General features: G+C 52.0%; 1 protein-coding gene across 1 annotated transcript; it reads left to right on the top strand.

Moving 5' to 3' along the window:
• Nucleotides 1-6,793: 6,793 nt before the first annotated feature.
• LSG1 (large 60S subunit nuclear export GTPase 1) lies at nt 6,794-21,723 on the top strand. The gene is made up of 14 exons (XM_054175606.1): nt 6,794-6,906; nt 6,993-7,110; nt 7,478-7,598; nt 8,170-8,256; nt 9,037-9,123; nt 11,274-11,334; nt 12,035-12,211; nt 14,620-15,060; nt 15,942-16,043; nt 16,782-16,925; nt 17,239-17,362; nt 18,671-18,750; nt 19,384-19,557; nt 21,120-21,723. The coding sequence occupies exons 1-14, from the start codon at nt 6,826-6,828 to the stop codon at nt 21,297-21,299; spliced, it is 1,977 nt and encodes a 658-aa protein (XP_054031581.1). The 5' UTR covers nt 6,794-6,825; the 3' UTR covers nt 21,300-21,723.
• The last annotated feature ends 1,260 nt before the right edge of the window (nt 21,724-22,983 follow it).

The raw sequence follows: 22,983 nt of genomic DNA, 5'->3' as shown, positions 1-22,983 counted from the left end.
TCCTGCTGGAACTTGGCAGGAGGGCAGGTAAGGGTAGCCCTTACACCCTTGGCTAGTGGTGCCCAGTAGCAGCCCCCCTCCCCCTACTCTGAACTGATGAGTCTGCAGGCAGATGTTTGCTCTAGCTGGGATTGTCCAGGAAAGGAGCCCCCCACACCTCCCTGTAGTGCTGCTTCCAAGAGGGAGGTTAGTGCTGGAGGGGCTGGCACTGGTACATGGACACATGGCAATGACTTCCACAGTGCTGTTTGCAGAGCCATGCTGGGCTCTGCCATCCCAATTAAAGTGACCATGTTCAGGAATTAAGACCTTCAATTTTCACAGCATGGCTCTCGCAGGCTGCTGAGCAGTGTGTCTTCCTGACAGTCCTTGGGCATAGCTGTCTGCAAATCCCAGTGGTGTGTAAGGTGAGGAGGAGCTCTGCCCCCCTTGCCCTCCTCACCACCTCCCCATCAACCAAATCAGCAAACTTCTGAATTGGCTCCTTGAGGTGGAGGTTTCCTTATCACTCCCTTAGAGATGAGATGTGGGGGCTCCAGGTGGTAGCTGGGTAGCAGCAGCACACCCTGGCATAGATGCCTCTGGGCCAGCTGGAAGGTGTCTTGTGGTTACAACCCTTGTTGAGGATGGAAACTGTCTCAGGTCAATTCCTTGCCATGCTTGCTCACCAGATGGTCTGCCAGAGACCACTGCAACCTTGCTTGCTGCACTAATGGGTCCAGTTATCTTCTAGACTGTCTTTTCCTGGTTTGTGGCAGCTGCTTCTGTTCTAGTCATGGAGAATCCTCACACACCTTGGCAACAGAAGAGCACGTTGCAAATTGTGATGGAGTGTGATGACAATTCCCAAACAAAATGCTGACCCCTCCTAGTCCTCTGCTGGGCTGAGTACTGAGTACCATACTGCAGTGTTTGGGTGAAGTCTGGCAGCATGGAGCAGCCTGATTAAGATTGGCACACCTACCCTTGGCATGGGGCTATTCCTGTGACATTGGATGTCCCTATTTCACTGCCAGCAGAAGCTGAGGCACAGTGAGAAGGAAGCTTGCTCTGTGGGGGCAGGGCGTGCTGCATGGCTCCCAGAGAGCATGAGACTCCCTCCTCACCTGCAAGGCTGGCAGCACCCATGCTGTGTAGGACATGCACGCTGGGGGCTTATCTGAGCAGCCCTGTAGCCTGGGGGAAGCGTAGCAGCCTGCTCTCGATTTATGCAATACCCCAGCAGCTACTCAGCATCACCTGCCTGCATGTGCCTGCCCAGAGAGCTTGTGTGAGGCGTGGGAAAGTCTGTAAGATACCATCTCTCCCCTGCAGTCCAGCCTGCTCTGCTCTGGCAGGGCAGCAAGTGCTGCACTTGGCCCTTGGAGAACCCCCCTCCCTGCTCCACTTGATCTTCCTTCTTCCCTGGCCGCTCTGGTCTGCGCTGGAGCCTGTGGTTGCACCTCACCGTGAGCCCATGGGCTGCGGTGTGCAGCTGTACAGATGCAGGCAGGAGGGCAGCTGCCCACTGCCTGGGTTGGAGGTGGATGCCAGTCTGCCTGTGCTGGCTGCCCTGCTGTGGCCTTAGGGAAAAGCTAGAACCTGCCCAATGGGAGAGGGTAAAACCCTGCAGAGCAGCTCTGCTTCATGGGTAGCTTTTGTGCCCAGCAGCTGGATCTGGAGCTGGTGTGGGTCTCTGCTTGGGGAAGGGGATGGGGAAAAAAAGGCACTGGGGAATGTTGTTATGACAAGAGCAAAGTAATTCATGGGCATGCATTGATTTTGTCCGTGTAAGAAAACATGCCAGGCTTTGTCCTCTGGGACAGCGATGGGGCTGGGTGCGCCGCAGCAGCCCAAGTGATACAGTCAAAGTGAAACGTTTCACTTGGGTGTTTCCAAAACAAAGTGTTGCAGGGGCTCTGTAACTATGCTAAATGACGAAGGTTCGACGGTTTGTTCCAAACCGGGACAAAGGAAGCACTGCTGAACTGTCAGGATTTTCCATGAGCTGGAGAGCCCTGGGAGTGGCACCTGGGCCCTGCAGGACATCAGTGGGGGCATAAGGGGTGTCACAGCCCCCCAGCCCCAGTGCTGTCATCCAGGTGTTACCAGCAGTGCCTGCAGAAGGCTGCCTACCGCCAGGGGCTGTGGGGTAACGTGAAACGTGTTGGCAAGGCAGGAGCGGCACCTCCCGCTCAGGGAGAAGTGTTGGTAACATCCCTTAATGAATATTTCCTGTCACTCTGGCTGCCCTCCTGCCTCTCCCGATGGGAACGGCACTCCATCTTGCCTGCTGTCCTGCCCTGGCAGGACTTTGAGGGTCAGGGCTGGGGGCGCCTGTGATGGATGCCAGGGTGGTGTAAGGACCGTGAGGGGTGCATGTGGTGACAGCCCTGGATGCACCAAGGGTGATGTCAGCGCAGCTCAGGGTGCTGCAGCCTGGGGGCGGCCCCGGGGGCAGTGTGTGCTGCCTGGCAAGGTCCCGGCGGCGGTGGCACACCTCTGCTGCGGTTGTTTTTCAGTCGCAGAGGGCGGCACGCCCTGCTTCCTGCACAGGCGGCCCTGGTGCTTCCTGCCCCCTCAGATATAATTAGAAGGGCAGTCAGGGGCCGGGGATGTGGAGCCCTCCCTCAGGGCTCAGGGCACCCTCAGGGTGTGCCTTGCCAGGCCAGTGGGACTGTGCTGGGCAGCCAGCTTCCAGTCAAGGGGTCCAGAGGTAGTGTCGGGGCAGCATCCCCTGCTTGATGCCTCATCTTGGGGGCTGCCACCATGAGGCCATACCTGCCCATGTGGAGGGGGAACTGGTGCAGGCAGTGGTGGGCAGTGGGGACAAGCCTACCCAGACAGAGCCAGCACCCCAGGAACTGCAGATATCCCCTGCCAGCTTCCTGCCTGGCACTTTGCACCTTCAAAAGTGCAAGCAGCTCTTGGTAATTAATCTTTCCCTCACCCTGACAGGCAGGGAGGTGATTTTATCTTCACAGGGCTGGTGGAAGAAGCGGAATCTAACACACTCAGGCCAGGACCCCAGCAGGGCCAGTGCCTTCTCAGGGCTCAGTCTTGGCCAGGCAGCCCTGCTTCAGAGCTCCCTGAGGTGCTGCTCTACTTAGGGGGTACTGAGAGGTTCACTAAAGTCTTGCAGAATGGGTTTCCCCTGCTCATCCTTCTGAGTACAGCTGGAAAGAAGGGGGGTTCAAGCAGCTGCAGTTGTGCACAGAGCAAAATTGTCTTGGTGTTCTCGCAGGGATGCTTTGAGGAGGGTTTCTTAATGGGTCTGCTTGTCAGGCTGAGGCTGGCAGTGCTGCTGAATTGAGCATTGTGAGCCTACATGAATAATGAATAGCTGTCACATGAATATTTTAGAGACACAGTCCTGAGATCTCCCAGTGCTGCCTTAGAGGAAAAGTTGTCCAGAAAGAACAATGTTTCCTTTAGGCAAAAATGCACTGATGTTGTTGGCTTTTGAAAAAGAGCTGCTGCTGCTAAATAATTCTCAGATTTGCATGAAAAAACTGGAGCAGTGGTTTGGCTCCAAGGCAGAAGAAGCTGGGCGGGAAGCCAGCCCTTTTGACACAAGTTGATGATTACAGTGGGCTAGAAGGACAGCAGATTTGACTTCGTCTGTGCAATGGTTTTGCAAGAAATTCCAGAACTATGGCCCCTCTCCAAAGAGCCAGCAGCACTGGGCACTCAGCTAATGCACTTCAAAGGAGCAGTGCGAGATGTGGCGATGCAGAGCGGGTACTTGTTGTCCTAACGCAGCAGTGCAGTGCTGTTGAAGAGCTGAGTTGCAAAAGCAGGGCCCAGCAGCCAAAAAAATGTGTTCATTTTGAATGCTGTGGCAGCTGCTGCATTGTATGGGAGCAGGCTGCAAATCAGCAGGTTTGTTGGACCAACATGGTCCAACATGGACCAACATGCAGCAGCACGGCCCTCTTCTCCACCTTGTCCTTGGCTGCACACATAGGTGCCAAGCTGCCCCTCTGTGTCTCTTGTGACAGCATCTCTTCCTCAGTGTCTTCTTTCACTGTGTACAATTAATCCCCAAATAAATGCCATGCAGAAGAAGCAGGCTGTTGTGTTTAAATAAAACCAGAAGCAGCCTGCCTTGCTCAGTTAGGCACTGCAGAGCAACAGGAGTGTGATGAGAAACACTGCCATTTGAAATAGGCAATTAAAACTCTAGCTGAAGCTCTGATGGCCCTTGTCACTCAGATCACCCAGTCTGTGTCTCCCTCAGCATTGCTTTGCCTCAAAGAGATCCTTGCAGTGCTGCTGGCATCAGAAACAATTCCTTAGTTTTCATGAAGTGCCCAGAAATGTACCTCTTCCAAGAATGAGGGCAATTTGGGAATTGCTTCAGCAGCTCCCACAAGGGTGGCAGGAAATATCTGCAGTGTCTGTCCCTGGAGCAGTTCAGTCTGGAAATGGGGAATAGTGTGTGTGTGGGGGGAAAAGATAGTGTGGGAAAAACAACACAATCAAAATGCACAGATCTTTGCTTTTCAGGTTGCTCTCAAACCTCACTGCCCCTAAGGATGCACAGAGGGTTGCAGGCAGTGAAGCAAGCCTAAGCCTCCCTTTCCCACAACGCCAGCGCTTCTGGTCCCGAGTTTCCAGGTCATGCCGCTGGCTGTGGCTGCCCATGCCCCACGAAGGGCCATTGAGCTCTGCGCTCCACACCAGAGGCTGTGTCTCCAGCTGAAGCCCCCAGTGGTGCCAAGGCCTCCCAGGTGCTGCTGGAGCTGTGCTGCTGGGATTATTAAAGCATTTTGCCCCTGGTTGGGTGGCCTGGGAACAGCACCGCTCATGCCTCGGCTGTGGGGTTAGATGTGCTGCCAGACCCAAAGCGTGGGGAAAGGGGCTGGCAGGCTGGCTGCTCTGGCTGATGATTATGCCACGCAGAAGGAAGGTAACTTTTAACTGAAGTACAAAAGAAATGCATTAATGAGCACTTACACAGCTGCCTCGGTGCCCACACAAAGACCTTAGATGGTTTTATTAAAGATGACCTGATTAAAAATGAATTTACTAAATCGCTGCATGCTGTCTGCAGCCCACCAGCCTTCCACTGAAGTACCTCATGTAAATGAAAAGGCAAATGCTGGGTCCCCTTTCATCTCTCTTACTTGCCTTTAGGAAGCAAAGGAGTGGCTGGGCCAGGCTGCTGGTGGTGGCAGAGCCTGGGATGAGCGTGGCAAGGGTTTGAGTGCACTTGGGAAATTTACACCATACAGCTGCTGGCTTTGAAAAGAAGAAAGGAAGAACTGCATTTTTCTACGGAGTCTTTATCATGGGGAGGCATCATGTACTGCTGAGCGTGAGAAAAGACAGCTCTTGCCCACAGAGGTTTGCATGCTGCCCTGCTGTGGGCAGCCAGCACCTGAATTTTTGCCTGGCTGTGCTAGTGGTACCTGTGTTTTTCAGGGACTAGCCAGGATATTACCCAGTTACAACTGATACACATTACAGAGTTATAGTCAAAAATGTCTGGCCTTAACCCAAGGGCCCATAAAGGAGAAATGGTTCATAAATCAGTTCACTGTGCAAGAACAGGTCAAGTTGTTTATTAATTAAACGTTCTCTCCCATCTTGACCTGGACTGACCAGAACGGCTGCTGCCAAAACCTATTTGATGGTTCCCTGGCTGGGCAGGCAACTTCCTCCACCCTGCAGTGGTGCCCAGGCTGGTGAGTTTTTGGCAACACACCTTCTACTGTCATATCTGGGATGGCATCATCATTTCTTGTATGTGCTGTTTGCTGTGTTGGGATGATGGAGACTGAGGATGGGGGGGCTTGCATTGGGCTAGGTATGTTACAGGGCACAGGGGCAACCTCGGTCTTGGCAGCTTGTGGCTTTCCATGGAGGGATGCACAAAACCCCTGCCCCTGTCACTGCCTCCTGGCACAAGGTTTTGTACTCCTTGCTGCTGGTGTTGTTTGGTTCTTGGAAAGAGCATCCACAGGAGGCCAAGTCAGCGAGCTAAAAACAGCACTTGCAGCTGCCAGCAGTGCACAGACCTGGGGCGCTGGGTTTGGACATGCCCTGCATTTGATTAGTGGCATGTTTTAATGGTGGGGCTGGTGACTGCTGTGGGAATGAGGGGGTTAGAGCTGGGCTTGGGAAAGGGGAATGTCAGAGAGGCTGAGAGCCAAGGGGAGGGATGGGTGGATGGATGGGTAGATGGATGGATGAATGGATGGGTAGATGAATGGATGAATGGATGGGTAGATGGATGGATGAATGGATGGGTAGATGGATGGGTAGATGGATGGGTGGGTGGATGGGTGGGTAGATGGATGGGTAGATGGATGGGTAGATGGATGGGTGGGTGGATGGGTGGGTGGATGGGTGGGTAGATGGATGGGTGGGTGGATGGATGGATGGGTGGGTGGATAGGTGGATGGATGGGTGGGTGGATAGGTGGATGGATGGTTGGAGGGATGGGTGGAGGGATGGATGGAGGGATGGATGGATGGGTGGAGGGATGGATGGATAGGGGGAGGGATGGATGGATAGGGGGAGGGAGGGAGGGACAGGCCAGTCTGGGGTAGATGGAGGGCCAGACAGAGCTGCTGGACGGCTGCGCCACGGGTGCACGGAGCGATGCCCAGGCAGGCCGGGCACGGCGCGGGCCGTGGCGAGGAGCGGTCAGCGCTGGGCCGGTCCCGGGGGGCTACGGGGCCGGGCGCCTCCCGGCGGCCAGCGCGTGGCGGGCGGGCAGTGCCGGAACCCAGCTGCCCGGAACGCTGCTCCGCGGGCGGCGGGGCTGGGCGGAGGAACCCGGGCGGGCCCGCGGAAGCCAGGCGGCTTGCAGGCCGCACTTCCGGCCGCGGCGGCGGCATGGGCAAGAAGCGGGACGCGGGGCTGGGCCGCTCCCTGCAGCGGCAGCGCGGCCTGGGGCACCGCGGCTCCTCCTCATGGGTAAGGTGGGGGATTGGGCGGCGGCGGCGGCGGCGCGGCGGGAGGCCGGGGCGGCCCAGGCTGACAGCGGTGTCTTCTCTCGGCAGCGGCACACGAGCGAGGTGGGCGGCGACCGCGGGCCAGACCTGCGCTCGGCGCCCGAGCAGAGCCCGCTGGAAGAGTTCCTGGCCACGGCCGAACTGGCCGGCACCCGATTTGTGGCTGGTGAGGAGCCGGAGCGGGGCCTGGGCTGTGGCAGGGCCCAGGGACGGCCCTGGTGACAGTCCAGGGGGTGACACCTTGGGGCCTGCGGGGGCATCCAGGGGCTGGAGAGGTGTTGCCGGGGCTTGGGGAGGGGGCACCTTGGTGCCAGCGGCGGCATGCAGGGTTTGCAGAGGGATTCTTGGGGCTCGGGGCCCGGGCAGTCGAGGCAAGACCTGTTCTGGAAATAGGTGTGAGGCTGGCAGTGGAGCTGGCTGGTCGGGCAGATCAGGGGACATGAGTTGCGGTCCTGAGGCAGGGCAGCAGGGATGGTGACAAGCAGGGGCGGGATCGGTGGGCTGTCGGGATGATTGTCTCCTTCGTCCTGCAGAGCGTCTGAACATCCAGTTTGTGTCTGCCCAGAGCTGCACTGGCCTGCTCACGGCCCAGGAGGCCCAGCATGTCCAGCAGCTGCATGAGGAGAACCAACAGTTCCTGCGCATCCCACGAAGGTGAATCCTCAGGGCTGGGCCTGGGTGTGCTCCCTCTACTGAGTGGGCTCAGTGTCTTGGTGGCTGCAAGCCTAGGAGCAGCCCTCTGCTTTGTCAGTACCTTGTCTGGAGGGAAGCCACTACCTGGCCTGCACATACCTGCAGTTAACTCACAGCACAGGTGCCTGCCAGCCCCAGCCCATCTGTCCTGATTGGACGCTTGGAGTTTCCTGCTCAGAGCCTGGCACTGCTGGAGGTGGTGCGCCCAGGCCTTCTAGTAAGCATTTACAGAGCTCTGTGTGTGATGCACAAAGAGAGAAATGTCTCATCTTAAATGCTCTAGAAAGTTTCAAGAAACCCAACCAACTTCCCAAAGGCAGTCTGCATACTGCCCTCTCAGCTGGTGGAGTTTAGAAAGAGTAAGAAGAATAAGCATGCTTAAAGCTGCTGAAAGCAAGCGCGTGCACGTCTGAGCTACAACCACCTCAGGGTGGCTGACTGTGTGGTGCTTGTGCTCTCTATGGATGTTACTGCAGTAGTGTCACTGGTCTGCCTGCTGCTTCTGAGCATCACCAAAATGTGCTTGTTACAGGCCCCGCTGGGACAGGACAACCAGTGTGGAGGACTTGAAGCAGGCTGAGAGAGAGAGCTTTCTCGAGTGGAGGCGACAGCTTGCCCAGTGAGTATGCCACTGGTGTCTGGGAAAGTAGCTGGTGACATTTGGAGTCACAGGAAACAGTGGGTTGTATTTATCCTTGCTGTATCTATAAAATCAACATCTTGTGTAGCTCCCTCTACTTGTTCTAGAAGACTGAGCATCCTAGCCACAGTCCAGGCACATCTCTGTGGTGAGCTCTGCAAAGATCTCTTGCATGTGCCTGTTCTTGTCCTGTGTATAATGGAAGTTCTTGAAGGTGGAGTGTGATGTTCTGCTCTTGCCTGTGGAGTGGAGGAGTGGTGAATGTGTCTTCTAAGAGCAGCAGTGCTGCCAGCCTCTGTGCAGCAGCTTCCTTGCTGGTCTGGAAAGGTAGCTACTCACCCTGTGAGCTTATGCTTGCCCTGAGCGAAGACGTTCAGGCAGCGATAAACATGAATGGAAGGCTGTACAGAGCCATTTCCAGTACCATCCCCAACTTAGTTATTCTTTCCTGGTGGTACCTGATTGAGTAATAACTGCTGGCATTTGGGATACTGTTGTAGCTCTGAAATCTCACAGGCAGTCTCTCAATGAGGCTTTATTCTTGCCATCCTTGCCCATTTCTCCGTTGGCGTCACCCCTGAGCCGGTGCCGCTGGCACCGCTTCAGCCATACGCTTGCTCTGTTTGCAAAGCCTACTGTATGAGTCTGATTTGGTAGCTCTCCCTGACATGAAAGGCTCTTGGATCAAAGGAAGGGCTGGTCATGTACATGCTGCCTGACATGGGCCACATGTGATCTCTTCTTTCTGTTTTGCCTTAGCCTCGAGGAAGAGAAAAAGTTGATTCTAACCCCGTTTGAGCGAAACTTGGAATTTTGGCGCCAGCTTTGGAGGGTCATTGAGAGGAGGTAAAGTATATCACCAGCTGCTTTTTCAAAGTCATAGAATCATAGAATTGTTAGGGTTGGAAGGGACCCCAAGGATTTTCTAGTTCCAACCTCCCTGCCATGGGCACGGACACCTCACACTACAGCAGGTTGCTCACAGCCGCATCCAGCCTGGCCTTAAAAACCTCCAGGGATGAGGCTTCCACCACCTCCCTGGGCAACTTGTGCCAGTGTCTCACCACCCTCATGGTGAGAACTTCTTCTTAAAGTAATGTTTAATGTGTTTTCCTGAATTGAAGCTTTGGAGTCAAGCTTCAAGTGCCTGAGCACAGGAAAGGCAGTTACAGTTAGTGATGTTTCATTATCGGCACAGGAGTGGTTTTGTTTTGAAATGATGAAAATGTGGTGTGAAGAAGGGCAGCTGCTTAGTGGTGCACACCAGCACTCAGCACTTCTGTAGTTCTCCTCCAAGTCTCAGATGCTGCTGCTCTTTGTCTCTTCTAGTAATTAATTCTGTATGGGAGGTCTCTTGAGAATGGGTCTTTGAGGTCTTTTGCCAAGATTAACCCTTCCCCCTCTTTCTCAACCATCCAGCTGTAGCCTGATGTTAAGGGGCAGGAGGCAAGGGAGATCAGCTGAACAGTGTTGGGAAGGAAGGAGCCTCTTGCCTTGGCCTCTTGCCATGCAGTGAAACTGCAGCAGGGGACAAAAGACAACAGGCTGTCATCACAGAGCTAGCTTTGTGTGCTCAGTTGAGCTGTAATACAATAGGAGTGCTATCTGCTGTGTTAATCTAAGGGGGGCATTTAATTTCACTAGTAATTAAGTTTGAAATCATCTCGTCTGATTTTCCCCAAATTGAAAAATGCCTCAGCAGTGAGGTCATGGTGAGCTGGTTCTTTCACAAGGGTGGCTTTGTGCTGGGTGCTGCTGGGCCTTTGGCTGAGAGAGTTGGGAATGGGTTGGGAGTGTCCACTCCAGGGTATCGTGCTGTGCAGTATGAGCCTGTTGTGTGCTTGAAGTGGCTGGAGCGTGTTGTTAATGCCTTTCTGCTCTTTACTGGAGCTTTTGATTGCATGAAGGGTGAGGATGCTGTCTCAGAATCAAATGAGCAAGTCCTCCAGCCCCTTACCTTACCAATCAGTGCTCTGCCTTTTCTTGTCTTTGCCTCAAGCTAGCTCCCAGTGATGTGATTCAGTAACAGCTCTGTACCCCATTCCTGTACCCTGGTGGCAGCTTTCTCTTGTAGAGATCTTGGAATGTCTGTAACTGTTCAGTACCCATGCAGCTTATTAAATGACTCCCTTGGGGGGGGGTTTTAGTGATTTTGGTTTATTTTTCTTTATTTTCATATCCAACCAACTGCCCAGTGAAGCTTGAAGTTCTCCCATGCAATCCGTGGTGTTCTGAAGCTGAGTTAACAGAGATCCCTGTCAGGCAAATAGAATCAGCGTGTGGCAGCCAGTACTTCAAAATACTTGCCTGGAGGAATTCCAGTGCACAAGGCTGTGGTTAAATTTCCCCCCTTCTCTTGAAAAAGAAAGAAACATGGATTCCTCTGTGTCTGCAGCCAGTGTGTTCAGTTTGCAGGTAGGACTGATGAGTCTTGCTGCTGGTAGATGCGGTGGCAACCCGGTGTTTGGATGTGGAGGCCATTTGTGGGAGACTTGCCCCGTGCAAGGGGGACCAGAGTGTTCCAGAGTAGCTCACTGTGTAGGAAACCCACCTCTTCTTCCCCTCTGCAGCCACCCTACCAGAGTTTGGGGATGAGGACAGACAGAAACCAGGTTGTGTTATCCCAGTTTTCAGTAACGTTCTAAAGGGTAGAATGCCGCTGCTCTGATTCTTGCCTGCTGAGCTTCCAAGGGTAGATGGTCTGGCAGGAGAGGGCTGTGTTCTTTCCCCTTGCTGGCTCTACAGCAGAATGAGCTGAGTGAGGCAGAAATGCTGTACAGCAGCACTGCTGTGTACTACAAGCAAGGCCTCCATTGAGGCATGGGGGATACTGGGATGCTTTGCTAGTTCAGTAAAGGTGCTTAGCAGGTTAACAGATGCTAAACCATTGCAGTTCCAACCTAAAAGTAAGTAACATCAACATTCTATGCCTGGCTGCTTTCTTTGAGGCAAGGCAAGGAGGAGTGCTTCATGTGGCTTTCTTCTTATTTTTCCAGTGATATTGTAGTCCAGATAGTAGATGCTAGAAACCCCCTCCTGTTCAGATGCCAAGACCTGGTAAGTAAACCACTTTCTTGGTTGCTTGCTTCAGTTTATTGCTTAGGGTTTATATGGTTTGGGGTTTTATTTCATTTCACAGGTTCAGCCATCTTGAAGCTGCTCTGCTCTTGTGCCTAACTGGCTGTCTTATTTATGCCACTGTTCTGGCATTACATTAGTCTTTAAAGTGTTGGTTTGGTGTTTCACACAGGGTGTTGTGGATTTAGAGGCACTTCTGAGATGTTCTGTGAGGTATTACCTCACTTCTCATCACTTCCTAGCAGTGTCCACACTTACAGGAAGCATTCTGTTTCGAAGCACAGTGGAATGAAAATGGGTGGGGATTACTGTGCTGAAACCAAAGGATCAGGAATTACTGCATGATGGACTATAGGACACTGTTCATCAGGAAGATAAGAAATTGCTCAAACAGTTGATCTTGGGAGTTCCTGCTATGAGGTCCTTGTCATAACTCTAGGCAAACAAGGTGTTTGCACATGTGTCCAGAATCAACCTGTACTGTGCTAGTTGTGTGCTGCAGTTTGTCCTTGTAGCTGCCTGCTGAACAACCAGTTGCATCCAGCCCAGGGGATGGTAAGCTTAGCTAGAGCTGCATGGAGCTGGATGGGGTGACTTGTCTTGCTGTTCTTACATCCACCTTGTGGGGAGGAGGAATGCAAACCAGGGCACAAATGCGTCTTCCTTTTGTTCTCTTCAGGAGAGTTACGTTAAAGAAGTGAGCCAGGACAAGCAGAACATGATCCTGATAAACAAAGCAGATCTGCTGAGTGAAGAGCAGCGGGCTGCTTGGGCAGAGTTCTTTGAGAAAGAAGGCATTAAGGTGGTGTTCTGGTCGGCCCTGGCAGAGTGCAAACGTCTGTCTGGAGAAGTAAAGGTACTGTAGGTGACCGGTTCCAACTGCATGTACGCTGGCTGCCTCTGGTAACTTGCTTTGGAGTTTTGCTTGTGGCATTTCTGTGCCCTTCTCTAAGACAGGCACAGTCCTTGTCTCAGGGAAGGATTGTTCTGAGGCCCTTTGATTCAGAGACAAAAGTGAGAAGAGTGAAATGTGGTGCACTGCTCAGTCACTGTTGATAGTGCTTGCCATTTCTCTTCCACGGTTACGACAGGGACGTGATAAATAATGCTGAACTAGAGTGTGCATTTGTGCCTTAAGGCACTGGTGAGTAGCTGCACAAACAGCTCTTCAGTGGATCTGTTTGCATACTCCTAACTCACTAACAGAATTGGAATTACAGAGTCATAGAATTGTCAGGGTTGGAAGGGACCTCAAGGGATCATCCAGTTCCAACCCCCTGCCATGGGCAGGGACACCTCACACTACAGCAGGTTGCTCACAGCCACATCCAGCCTGGCCTTCAAAACCTCCAGGGATGAGGCTTCCACCACCTCCCTGGGCAACCTGTGCCAGTGTCTCACCACCCTCATGGGGAGAACTTCTTCCAATCATCCAACCTGAATCTACCCATTTCTAGTTTTGTTCCATTCCCCCCAGTCCTATCACTCCCTAACAGCCTAAAAAGTCCCTCCCCAGCTTTCTTGTAGCCCCCTTCAGATACTGGAAGGCCACAATTGGGTCTCCTCAGAGCCTTCTCCTCTCCAGACTGAACAGCCCCAAATCCCTCAGTCTGTCTCCATAGCAGAGCAGCTCCAGCCTTCTGCTCATCCTCGTGGCCCTTCTCTGGACATGTTCCAGCGCCTCCAGATCCTTCCTGTAATTAGGGCTCCAGGACTTGACACTCCAGGTGTGGTGTCACCAGAGCAGAGTGGAGGGGGAGAATCTCCTACCATGACCTGCTGGCTATGCTTCTCTTGCTGTAGCCCAGGCTCTGGTTGGCTTTCTGGGCTGCAAGTGCACATTGGTGTCTCATGTTGAGCTTCTCATCCCCCAGTACCCCCAAGTGCTTTTCTTCAGGGCTGCTCTCAAGCCAGTCCCTGCCCAGCCTATATCAGTACTTGGGATTGCCCCCAGCCCAGATGCAGGACCTTGCACTTGGTCTTGTTGAACCTCCTGAGGTTGTTGTGGGCCTACCTGTCCAGCCTGTCGAGGTCCCTCTGGCTGGATCCCTTCCCTCCAGCTGTCAGCTGCACCACACAGCTTGGTGTCATCAGCAAACCTGCTGAGGGTGCCCTCAATGCCACTGTCCATGTTGCCAGCAAAGATGTTAAACAAGACTGACACACTTCATAGTATCACCAAGGTTGGAAAAGACCTCAAAGATCATCAAGTCCAACCTGTCACCACAGACCTCATGACTAGACCATGGCACCAAGTGCCACATCCAATCCCCTCTTGAGCACCTCCAGGGATGGTGACTCCACCACCTCCCTGGGCAGCACATTCCAAGGGTGAATGACTCTCTCAGTGAAGAACTTTCTCCTCACCTCCAGACTAAACTTCCCCTGGTGCAGCTTGAGACTGTGTCCCCTTGTTCTGGTGCTGGTTGCTTGGGAGAAGAGACCAACTGCCTCCTGGCTACAACCACCCTTCAGGTAGTTGTAGAGAGCAATGAGGTCTCCCCTGAGCCTCCTCTTCTCCAGGCTAAACAACCCCAGCTACTGGTCCCAGTACTGATCCCTGGGGGACTCCACTTGACACTGGCCTCCACTTGGATATGGACCCCTCCATTCCAAGAGGGATGTTGTGAGGGACATGGTTATCTGCACAGAGGATTTGTCACTCCCAGGGAGAGGAGGTTTTTGTTGGAGAACCTGAGGTACCTGGGTGCCTTTCTTTGCCCAGTGGAACAAACTGTGCTACTGCCTGCCCCAGGTTACACGTTCTCAATAGATGCCACTCTCAGGTCTTGCTGTGTTCATCTGTCACAGCTATTGCTGTTCAGCTGTGGTATATCCCATGCCTCCTTCCAGAAATCCCTAGTCTTCTCATCTGGTTTGCAGCCCTTGGATAAAATGGGTTTGCATATTGATTTCAGAGTAAGGCTGACACGTTAGTTCTGCTGGCTGCTTTCAGTTTGTGAAGGAAAGGTCAAAGTGCTGTTGGGAAAAGATCTGTTCTGTTGGAATGAGAGCTGTTGCAGGCAGGAAGTGTGAGGAGTTGGACTGAAAAGAAAGAAAGCCAGCTTGAAATTACTGTAATGAAAGCTCTAATGGCTTCCCACTAAAGCTAGCAATTCCTGTTGGAGTGCTTTGGTGTTCTCCTAAAACAGGCCAGTTATTTCTGCAGCCTACCCTTAAAAACCTTGTGTCAGTCCTTGGGACCTGGCTGATGAAGACCTAGTGTTGTGTTTTCACTTCACCTATGAACTGCTGTTCACACAGGGACTAGACACTGAAGATGTAGCAGAGGACCCAAATGGTTCTGAGGAGGAAAGCTCCAGTCAAGAGGACGACGAGGACACAGCAGAAGACAGTGCAGAAAGCACATCCACAGGCAACACTCTGCAAACTGTAACCCCAGGTCTGATTAGTGATAGTGACAGCAGTGATGAATATGAAGACTGTGAAGATGATGAAGAGGAAGCCTGGCAAACCTGTTCTGAAGATGAAGGCAGTGACAAAGTAAATGCCCTTGCCCCAGAGAGGGTGGGAAGCAGGACTGCTGGTGCTGCAGTGCAGCATGCAGTGCAGCATGCAGTGCAGGAGCAGAACAGGAACATCAGGAACTTCAGCCATCTGGTACAGAGAAATGAGCTGCTTGAAATATTCAAAACCATGCACAAGGGACCAAGGGTGAAGGATGGAGAAGTCAATGTTGGGTTGGTGAGTTGGACTTTGTGCTTAAATGGAACTTGCTTAATCTGAATTTTAATTCCATGTGTCTTCTGTGGGAGAAAAAAAATCATCCTGTAGCCTGACTTCCTAGTGGGAAAACAAAACCCCAAACCAGCAAGCACAGATCTCCAAGGGGTTTGTGCAGAGATTAACTCTGAAGGTCCTGGAGCTCAGTGTTCCTGACTGCTTGTCTTAACATTTGTAGTGCATTTTGTTTAAGTGCTTAGTATCATCACAGTATCAGTCAGGGTTGGAAGGGACCACAAGGATCAGCTAGTTCCAACCCCCCTGCCATGGGCAGGGACACCCCACACTAGAGCAGCCTGGCCAGAGCCTCATCCAGCCTGGGCTTAAACACCTCCAGGGACAGGGCCTCAACCACCTCCCTGGACAACCCATTCCAGGGCTTCACCACTCTCATGGTGAACAACTTCCTCCTCACATCCAGCCTGAATCTCCCCACCTCCAGCTTCATTCCATTCCCCCTAGTCCTATCACTACCTGAGATCCTAAGAAGTCCCTCCTCAGCCTTCTTGTAGTTCCCTTCAGATACTGGAAGGCCACAATGAGGTCACCTTGGAGCCTTCTCCTCTCCAGACTGAACAGCCCCAACTTCTTCAGTCTGTCCTCTCAGCAGAGCAGCTCCAGCCCTCTGCTCATCCTCGTGGCCCTTCTCTGGACACCTTCCAGCACCTCCAGATGCCTCCTGTAATAGGGGCTCCAGACCTGGATGCAGTACTCCAGGTGGGGTCTCCCCAGAGCTGAGCAGAGGGCGAGAATCCCCTCCCTTGACCCACTTCTGTGTGAGAGCTTTGCCAGTGTTCTGGCATCCCCCTGCCTGACCCCACTGTTACTTCTTTGTCATCCAGGTGGGCTATCCTAACGTTGGCAAAAGTTCAACCATCAACACAATCCTTGGAAACAAGAAGGTGTCAGTGTCTGCCACACCAGGCCGTACCAAACACTTTCAGGTACTGCTAACAAAATCTTCTAATGATTTCTTTTTCCCCCTGGTGGAAGAGAGCTTCATTATGAACTCCTTGCAACCGTGTGGGCTCACTGAGAGCTCTGTCTGTGACCCTGAGCTCTGCCCAGCAGGGTGGGTTGGAGAGGGGTGAGCTTGGTGTATATCATTTTGGAAATGTAGTTTTTGCTTCCAGCCTCCTGCTGCAGTTTGAGAGCTGCTGTGCAGTGGGAGATATTTTCCATCTCCTGATTTTATTTAGGTAGCTTGGCCCTTTTTTCAACACCTGTCCTGTGGAGAGAGCCTCTGAAAAGTGAGTCCTCCTCTGGATAGATTAAGGTCAAGCTTTCAAACCATCCTTCTGGTTCACAGTCACTGCTGTGAGTAAGTTGAGTCAGTTCTGCCTTTTTCATATGATCAAGCTCTTCATTTTGAGGTCCAGGACAGTTAAAAGCTTCTGGATTGCTTTCTTCTCTCCCATCAGACTAGAGAGTGAAGATCTTGCTGCCCCCATCTGGACACCTAATTTAGCAATCTTGGAAGTGCTGCAGTCTTCCACTTCACATTTCCTGAGTTCATTGGCTGAGGCCAGCAGGGCAGACACCTGTAGAGTTTCTGCTTATCCTCCTTGTCATCCATCCTTCACCTGTGCATTTGATTGAGTTTTTTTTGCCTTCCTGGTTCCTTTTTCCTCCATGGACACTGACTTGCCTTGGTGAACTCATTGGGCTTTTTTGTTGTGTAGACCCTGTATGTGGAGCCTGGCCTGTGCCTGTGTGATTGCCCTGGTCTTGTGATGCCATCTTTCATCTCTACCAAGGCAGAAATGATTTGTTCTGGAATTCTCCCTATAGACCAGATGAGGGACCACGTGCCACCCATTTCTCTAATATCCTTTGCATGAGGTCTGTGAGAATGCCTGCAAGGCTTGCATCTGCAGTGTGCAGTGCAGCATGTTACAGCCCTGCTGGGGGGCACCTGTGTTCCTGTTCTGAGGGGGTGGGGATGCAGACTGGCTAAGGCAGCCCTGCTGTGCTGGGCTCTCTTCCCCATCTCGTTTCAGATCTTCTTGTCAGACTTGTGCTGTCTTCCTGGTTTGTGACAAAGCCCAAAAGTCAGGCTTAAAGTGTGCTCTTGGGGTGACAAGAGCAAGGTTCCTTGTGTGGCTGCAGATCACCAGGTGGTTTCCTTCACTAGCTTACGTTTGCCAGCATATCCCACGGAACGTTCTGGAAGCAACCTATGGAATAAGCATAATAAGGCCGAGGGAAGATGAGGATCCAGAGCGAAAGCCGACAGCTGAAGAGCTGCTAACAGCATATGGATGTGAGTGATGATCCCTTGGAAACCTGTCACCTGCACTGTGTGCATGGTCCTGAGCACAGCCTTAGGAGGACTTCTTAAAGTTAGGCTCGCCTGAGGTTTGCTGTGCTTTGAACCTCCGCGTTAGGACTCGCCCCGCTCTCAGGAAGGGCCTGTGTTAACAGCTGACCTCGTGTGTGTGTGTTGCAGCAGTGCATTGCTGGCTCTGGCAGATGTAGTGAGCCTGTTGAGCACCTTGGTGAAATGCTTTGCCAGTCATGGAATCAGCCAGGTTGAAAAAGACCTCAGAGATCATCAAGTCCAACCTATTACCTAACACCCAGCACCTCCTGACAACTAAACCATGGCTCCAAGTGCCACAGCCAAGCCTTTTTTGAACACCTCCAGGGATGGTGACTCTCAGTGTGTGTAGTATGGAGTGATGCTCTTGTCATTTTAAATACCTCCCATCAACTCTGTTTTGATTTAGCCTTGGTAGAGTGCAGTGAAGGTTTATCTGACAGGATGTTGGGTTGGAAGGGACATCTGGAGATCTTCGAGTCATAGAATCAATAAGGTTGGGAAAGACCTCAAAGATCATCAAGTCCAACCTGTCACCCAACACCTCCTGACTAACTAAACCATGGCTTCAAGTGCCACATCCAGTCCCTTTTTGAACACCTGCAGGGATGATGACTCCACCACCTCCCTGGGCAGCACATCCCAATGGCCAATCTCTCTTTCTAGGAAGAATTTCTTCCTAATACCCAGCCTGAACCTCCCCTGGTGCAGCTTGAGGCTGTGTCCTCTTGTTCTGCTGCTGGTTGCCTGGGAGAAGAGACCAACCCCCACCTGGCTGCAACCTCCCTTCAGGGAGTTGTAGGCAGCAATGAGGTCTCCCCTGAGCCTCCTCCAGGCTAAACAACCCCAGCTCCCTCAGCCTCTCCTGACAGGGCTGTGCTGCAGACCCTCCCCCAGCCTCACTGCCCTTCTCTGGACACCTTCAAGTGTCTCAATGGTCCAGCCCCCTTGTCTGATTCTCTGGTGCAGTTAATCTCTGGCCTTAAAGCAAAACCAAAATCCCAGCAAGTTTTCTGCTGGCAGGGGGTTGTCAGCTCTCCTCATTCCACTCAGTCTAGGGTGCTTCTCCAGTACCTTTCCAACCAACAAAGAACCTGATTTCCACCCCCTCCTGCTTTCCCCAGCCTTTTTGTAAGGGAAGGGTTTTTTTGTGAGTGAGGATACAAATGTGCAGTTAGGCAGCAGAGCAGAAGAACTGTGTGAATTCTCCTGCTGCACTGACACAGAATGTCCTTTGGATTTCTCTTGCAGATATGAGAGGCTTTATGACAGCACATGGGCAGCCAGACCAGCCAAGATCAGCTCGATACGTGTTGAAAGACTACGTCAGTGTAAGTTCTGCTGCCATCTGGGTTCTCTTTCCTGCTAGGAGGTCAGTGGAAAGTTTCACTGGAGCATGAATTCACAATGAAGTGAATTCTCTTTCTCTGGATAAAAATCACCATGTGTTAAAACACTCTTTGAATTGGACTGGTTTGGTGGCTCAAAAGGATGAATGCAGTTTCTCAAGCTGCTTGTCTTGAAAGGATGATTGCTTCAAAAGAAGATGTTAGCTGAAGAGATGACCTAAAACAGGCAGCAAAACCAGAAGCAAACAGTTGGGCCAATATTTTGGGCTGTGGGTCTGGGTGTTGTCATACTTCAGGCATCTGCAGCAACTCTCAGCAGCTTATTGTTGAGTTTCTTAACAGAATCCTCCAGGACTCCTGAGAGGTTTGCAGGTGGAAGTGGTGCTTTGAAGCAGAGATAGAATGATGCTTTAACTTAGTCAAGCCAGTTGTTCCCTGGAAAGAGAAATGAAGTGTCTTGATGGTTAGCCTGTCATTGTGAGCCCCTGGGCTTCTAGGGTTCTTTGTAGCTTTGGAGTTGTTTTCTCTCCTCTCCAGGTCTCTCTCTGAGGTGCTGTGGTGGGTTGTGGGGCTTTTTTTTGTGTGTATGATAACTATATCCCATCACTTTCACAGGGGAAGCTGCTGTATTGCCATCCACCCCCTGGAGTTGACCCAAATGATTTTCAGCACCAGCATCAAAGGTGCCCAGAGAGCAGAACCATGCAGGCCGCTGGGCAAATGAAGCCTGAGAAGAACACCAAAGCAAAACAAATTGAAAATGTGGTAGACAAAGCATTTTTCCACCAGGTAAGTGCTGGAGGAGATTTGTTCTAGCAGTGTTTGGAGCAGCACTGGTGTGTCATAGTTACTGGGAAAAACAGCTTTGAGGATGGAGGGCTGCTGAGTTAAGGGATGCCTTTGGCATCTGCATATAATTCCTCTGAGCACTTTGTTAATTTTGTTGTCTCCTAAAACACTGGGGATGTCCTGGGTGACTGGAAGATAGCTAATGAGGTGCTCAAGGCTGTTTTTTAAGAGAGCAGTGGGGTGACCCTTGTCATTAGGGGCCCAACATCAATCCCGGGCAAACAGAGCGGGAAGAAAGAGAAGGAGGGAGAGTGGTGTGGCACAGCAGCTGAGCAGGAGCAAGGGTTTGGACTAACAGGTCACAGTATCACCAAGGGTGGAAGAGACCTCAAAGCTCAGCAAGTCCAACCTCTCACCACAGACCTCATGACTAAACCATGGCACCAAGTGCCACATCCAGTCCCCTCTTGAACACCTCCAGGGATGGGGACTCCACCACCTCCCTGGGCAGCACATTCCAATGACGAATGACTCTCTCCATGAAGAACTTTCTCCTCACCTCCAGCCTAAACCTCCCCTGGTGCAGCTTGAGACTGTGTCCTCTTGTTCTGGTGCTGGTTGCCTGGGAGAAGGTCCTTCAAACCAACTTTTCTTTCTGGAGATGATGTATTTAGGGGACATGATAAGCTTCTTCAGGTTGTCTTGACTCAGAGCCCCAAAGCAGCTGAAAAGAACAGGGAAACATTTAAAATCTAACAGAAGTCTCAAGGTGGAAAATGGGAACTCCACTTCTCTGCAGCTTGTTAGGTCCCACAGGGATCTGTTTTTTTCCCCTGTGTTACTGGGGGGAATGACTCATAATGAAATGTCAAATCCATAACTGCTGAAGTCTGCATACCTGACAGGGATCAGAGCAGGATGTTTAGCAGTGAAGGGGATGGGTCCTGGGCAGCGCGATCCGTTCTGGTTGGTTAGCTGGATGTGAGGAGCATTTACTTAAGCAGAGCTCAAGATAATCATGCATTTTGAAAAGCAGAGCTCTGTCTCTGCTCAAAAAAACCAGTCAGCTGCTTGGGAAAACTGGGGCCTGCAAAGGATTGTTTTGGGATTACCCAGCCTCTTCCTGTGGCTGCCCAAAGTGCTGGCACAAGCTGCGAGCCCCAGCAGCGCTGCCCACGCTCCAGACGGCAGGGAGTTGGTTTACTTCTGCCTTTCACAGACGCCAGATTTGTTTGCAGAGAGAAATTGTTGTGTGCAAAGCACAGGCTGTGAGAATGAGTCCTGGTGCCTTGGCTGCCTTGTCTGTCAGGGCACAGCGTCTCCTCGTCGGTGCTCTGCCTCCGCTCGCGGCGGTAGGCGCTGAGGAGCCGGCGTGGCGATGCGCAGCTGCAGACAGTGCTTGGCGGGCTTTGACTCAGCCGCGTGGCCACAGCTCTGGAGCTGGGGGGCGTCAGCTTTGGGTGGGTTTGAGCTTGCCTTTCTCTGGGTTTATGAAGGTAGCACAGTTCCTCGTGGTCAGAGGTGTTCTGGTCCCTCACTGCTGATTGTGTCCTCCCTTGCAGGAGAACGTCCGTGCCCTGATGAAAGGAGTCCGAGCTGCCATGGGGTACCGGCCTGGCAGCGGCCTCCTGCCCGTGGCTGCACCCACTGCTGGCAACGTGGCAGGAAAGCCCTGGAAAAAGCATGGGAACAGGAACAGGAAGGAGAAAATTCGCAGGCTCACTAAGCACTTGGAAGCTTAGGTCTGGCACTGGTGTCAGGCCTTTCCAGCTCAGGGGCTCTGCTGTCCTGCAGGCCTGAACTGGGGCGGGGGAAAGGGATAAATGGGCAATGCCAGCTCACCTGGGAGCCCTGTGCTGTGGATTCACCTGGGGAGGGGAAAAGTGGGCTCAGATAGTTGCAGCTCATCCATCCCTTCCGAGAGCAAGAGAGACCTGGCACTTGGTGTTACCTGGAAGCCAGCCCAGACCTTTGAGTGCTGCTGAAACATCCTTTCAATGGGAGCAGCTGGAGCCGTGCAGGAGTGTTTTTTCCCTTCCATAAAGGATGTGTTTTATAGCTGTTGGGATCAAAGCAAGCCCTGTAAAACTGACTGAAAGCTTTAAACCAGTTGAATTGCAATGAGGGATGTCTGGATGCTTATTACATTTGGAGATACTCACTCTTTGGGGGGGGTTCTTTTTAAGCTGCTTTGTTGATTTGACAGAGAGCACTTCAGTGTGTTGAAAAATGAGGTAAAAGGACTTTCAGTGCCCTCCTCTTCCTCTGCTGTACCAGCCCTGTCCTGTGGAATCCAGTACTGGAACCATGCCCTGTTTCCCAGTTTAAGGCAGAGCAGAGCCTGGCTCGCTGTGCTTTTATGCCCTTCACACTGAGCTGGTATCAGTTGTTTGTTCTGAGTGACTTTCTCACTGGTGTTTGAAAACCTCAGCTCCATGTGACTGGCCAAAAAACCTGGTGCTAATATGTCCTTAAATATATCTGAGGTTTTTATTTCCTGTCTGGCCTCATGTTCTGTTTGACTGCCCTGTCAGGCACTGACCTTGTCCCAGTGTGTCATAATAGCAGGTTTTAATGAGTCCAGGAGTATTTAATGCTAAAAAGGCTCTACTTGGGGTCAGACAGAAGTGAGATTTACTCCTTGGGTGTCCTGCCAGGAAAATATTTGTGCTCTTGGGCAGTGTTCTTCATTCCTAGTGCAGTGCAGGGAGTAATGATAGGACTGGAAAGGCTTGCAAAGACCAAGTTGCAGCAAAGCAAAGTGGCAGCTGACACTGCTCTCTGATACTAAAAAAAGGGAATTGCTGCCCTGGAATTCTGTAATTTCTGGGCCTTGAGTGTGGATGGAGAGATGAAAGCAGCTGCTGAGCAAAGCCACAGCAGATGTGGGGCATGCACCCAAACTGGTTTTGGCTTTTTGACTGTGTACTTGTCCTGTAGAGCTCATTTGCACTGTGGATGCACAGGAAGCCCTGAGAGCAGAGCTCTCAGCTCCTGCTTCCCCTGCAGTCCCTGCTCTCAAGTTCTTACTTACATCACTGGAGGAAAGCTATTTCCCTGCCACCTGTAAAATCAAAGCATAACCATACCTAATGAGTATGGTCAGGGGTATTTGAAGTCAGTGTACCCTAGCAGAAGGTAGATTCTTAGGAGAGATTGTTAATCATGTTCTCCTGGAGCAGGTGGTTTTTGCCATTGTTTCCTGAAGAGGCTGTCCCCTGGCCCAATGAGTCTCTGGTCAGACTTCCCCACCCTCCTTAGAGAGGGATGGTTTCAGCTTTTGTCCCTTATAATGCTTCAGGGTCCTGATTGCTCAGAAGCACCCATTTCTTTTTGTCCTGGCTTGTGTGAAACAATTAGAATCATAGAATGGTTAAGATTGGAAGAGACCTCAAGGATCATCTAGATCCAAGCCCCCTGCCATGT

The sequence above is a fragment of the Dryobates pubescens genome, chromosome 32 (assembly GCF_014839835.1).
Source record: "Dryobates pubescens isolate bDryPub1 chromosome 32, bDryPub1.pri, whole genome shotgun sequence".
Taxonomy (NCBI): domain Eukaryota; kingdom Metazoa; phylum Chordata; class Aves; order Piciformes; family Picidae; genus Dryobates; species Dryobates pubescens.
The sequence above is the reverse complement of the archived record's forward strand: the minus strand, read 5'-3'. Positions and strand labels throughout refer to the sequence as shown.

Bases quoted from the DNA above. Each gene is read 5' to 3' on its own strand.
- LSG1 (XM_054175606.1), top strand. From the start codon at position 6,826: ATGGGCAAGAAGCGGGACGCGGGGCTGGGCCGCTCCCTGCAGCGGCAG. The intron at 17,363-18,670 runs GTGAGTGATGAT...TTTCTCTTGCAG, and splicing joins GCTGCTAACAGCATATGGAT to ATATGAGAGGCTTTATGACA. The intron at 18,751-19,383 runs GTAAGTTCTGCT...TCACTTTCACAG, and splicing joins TGTTGAAAGACTACGTCAGT to GGGAAGCTGCTGTATTGCCA.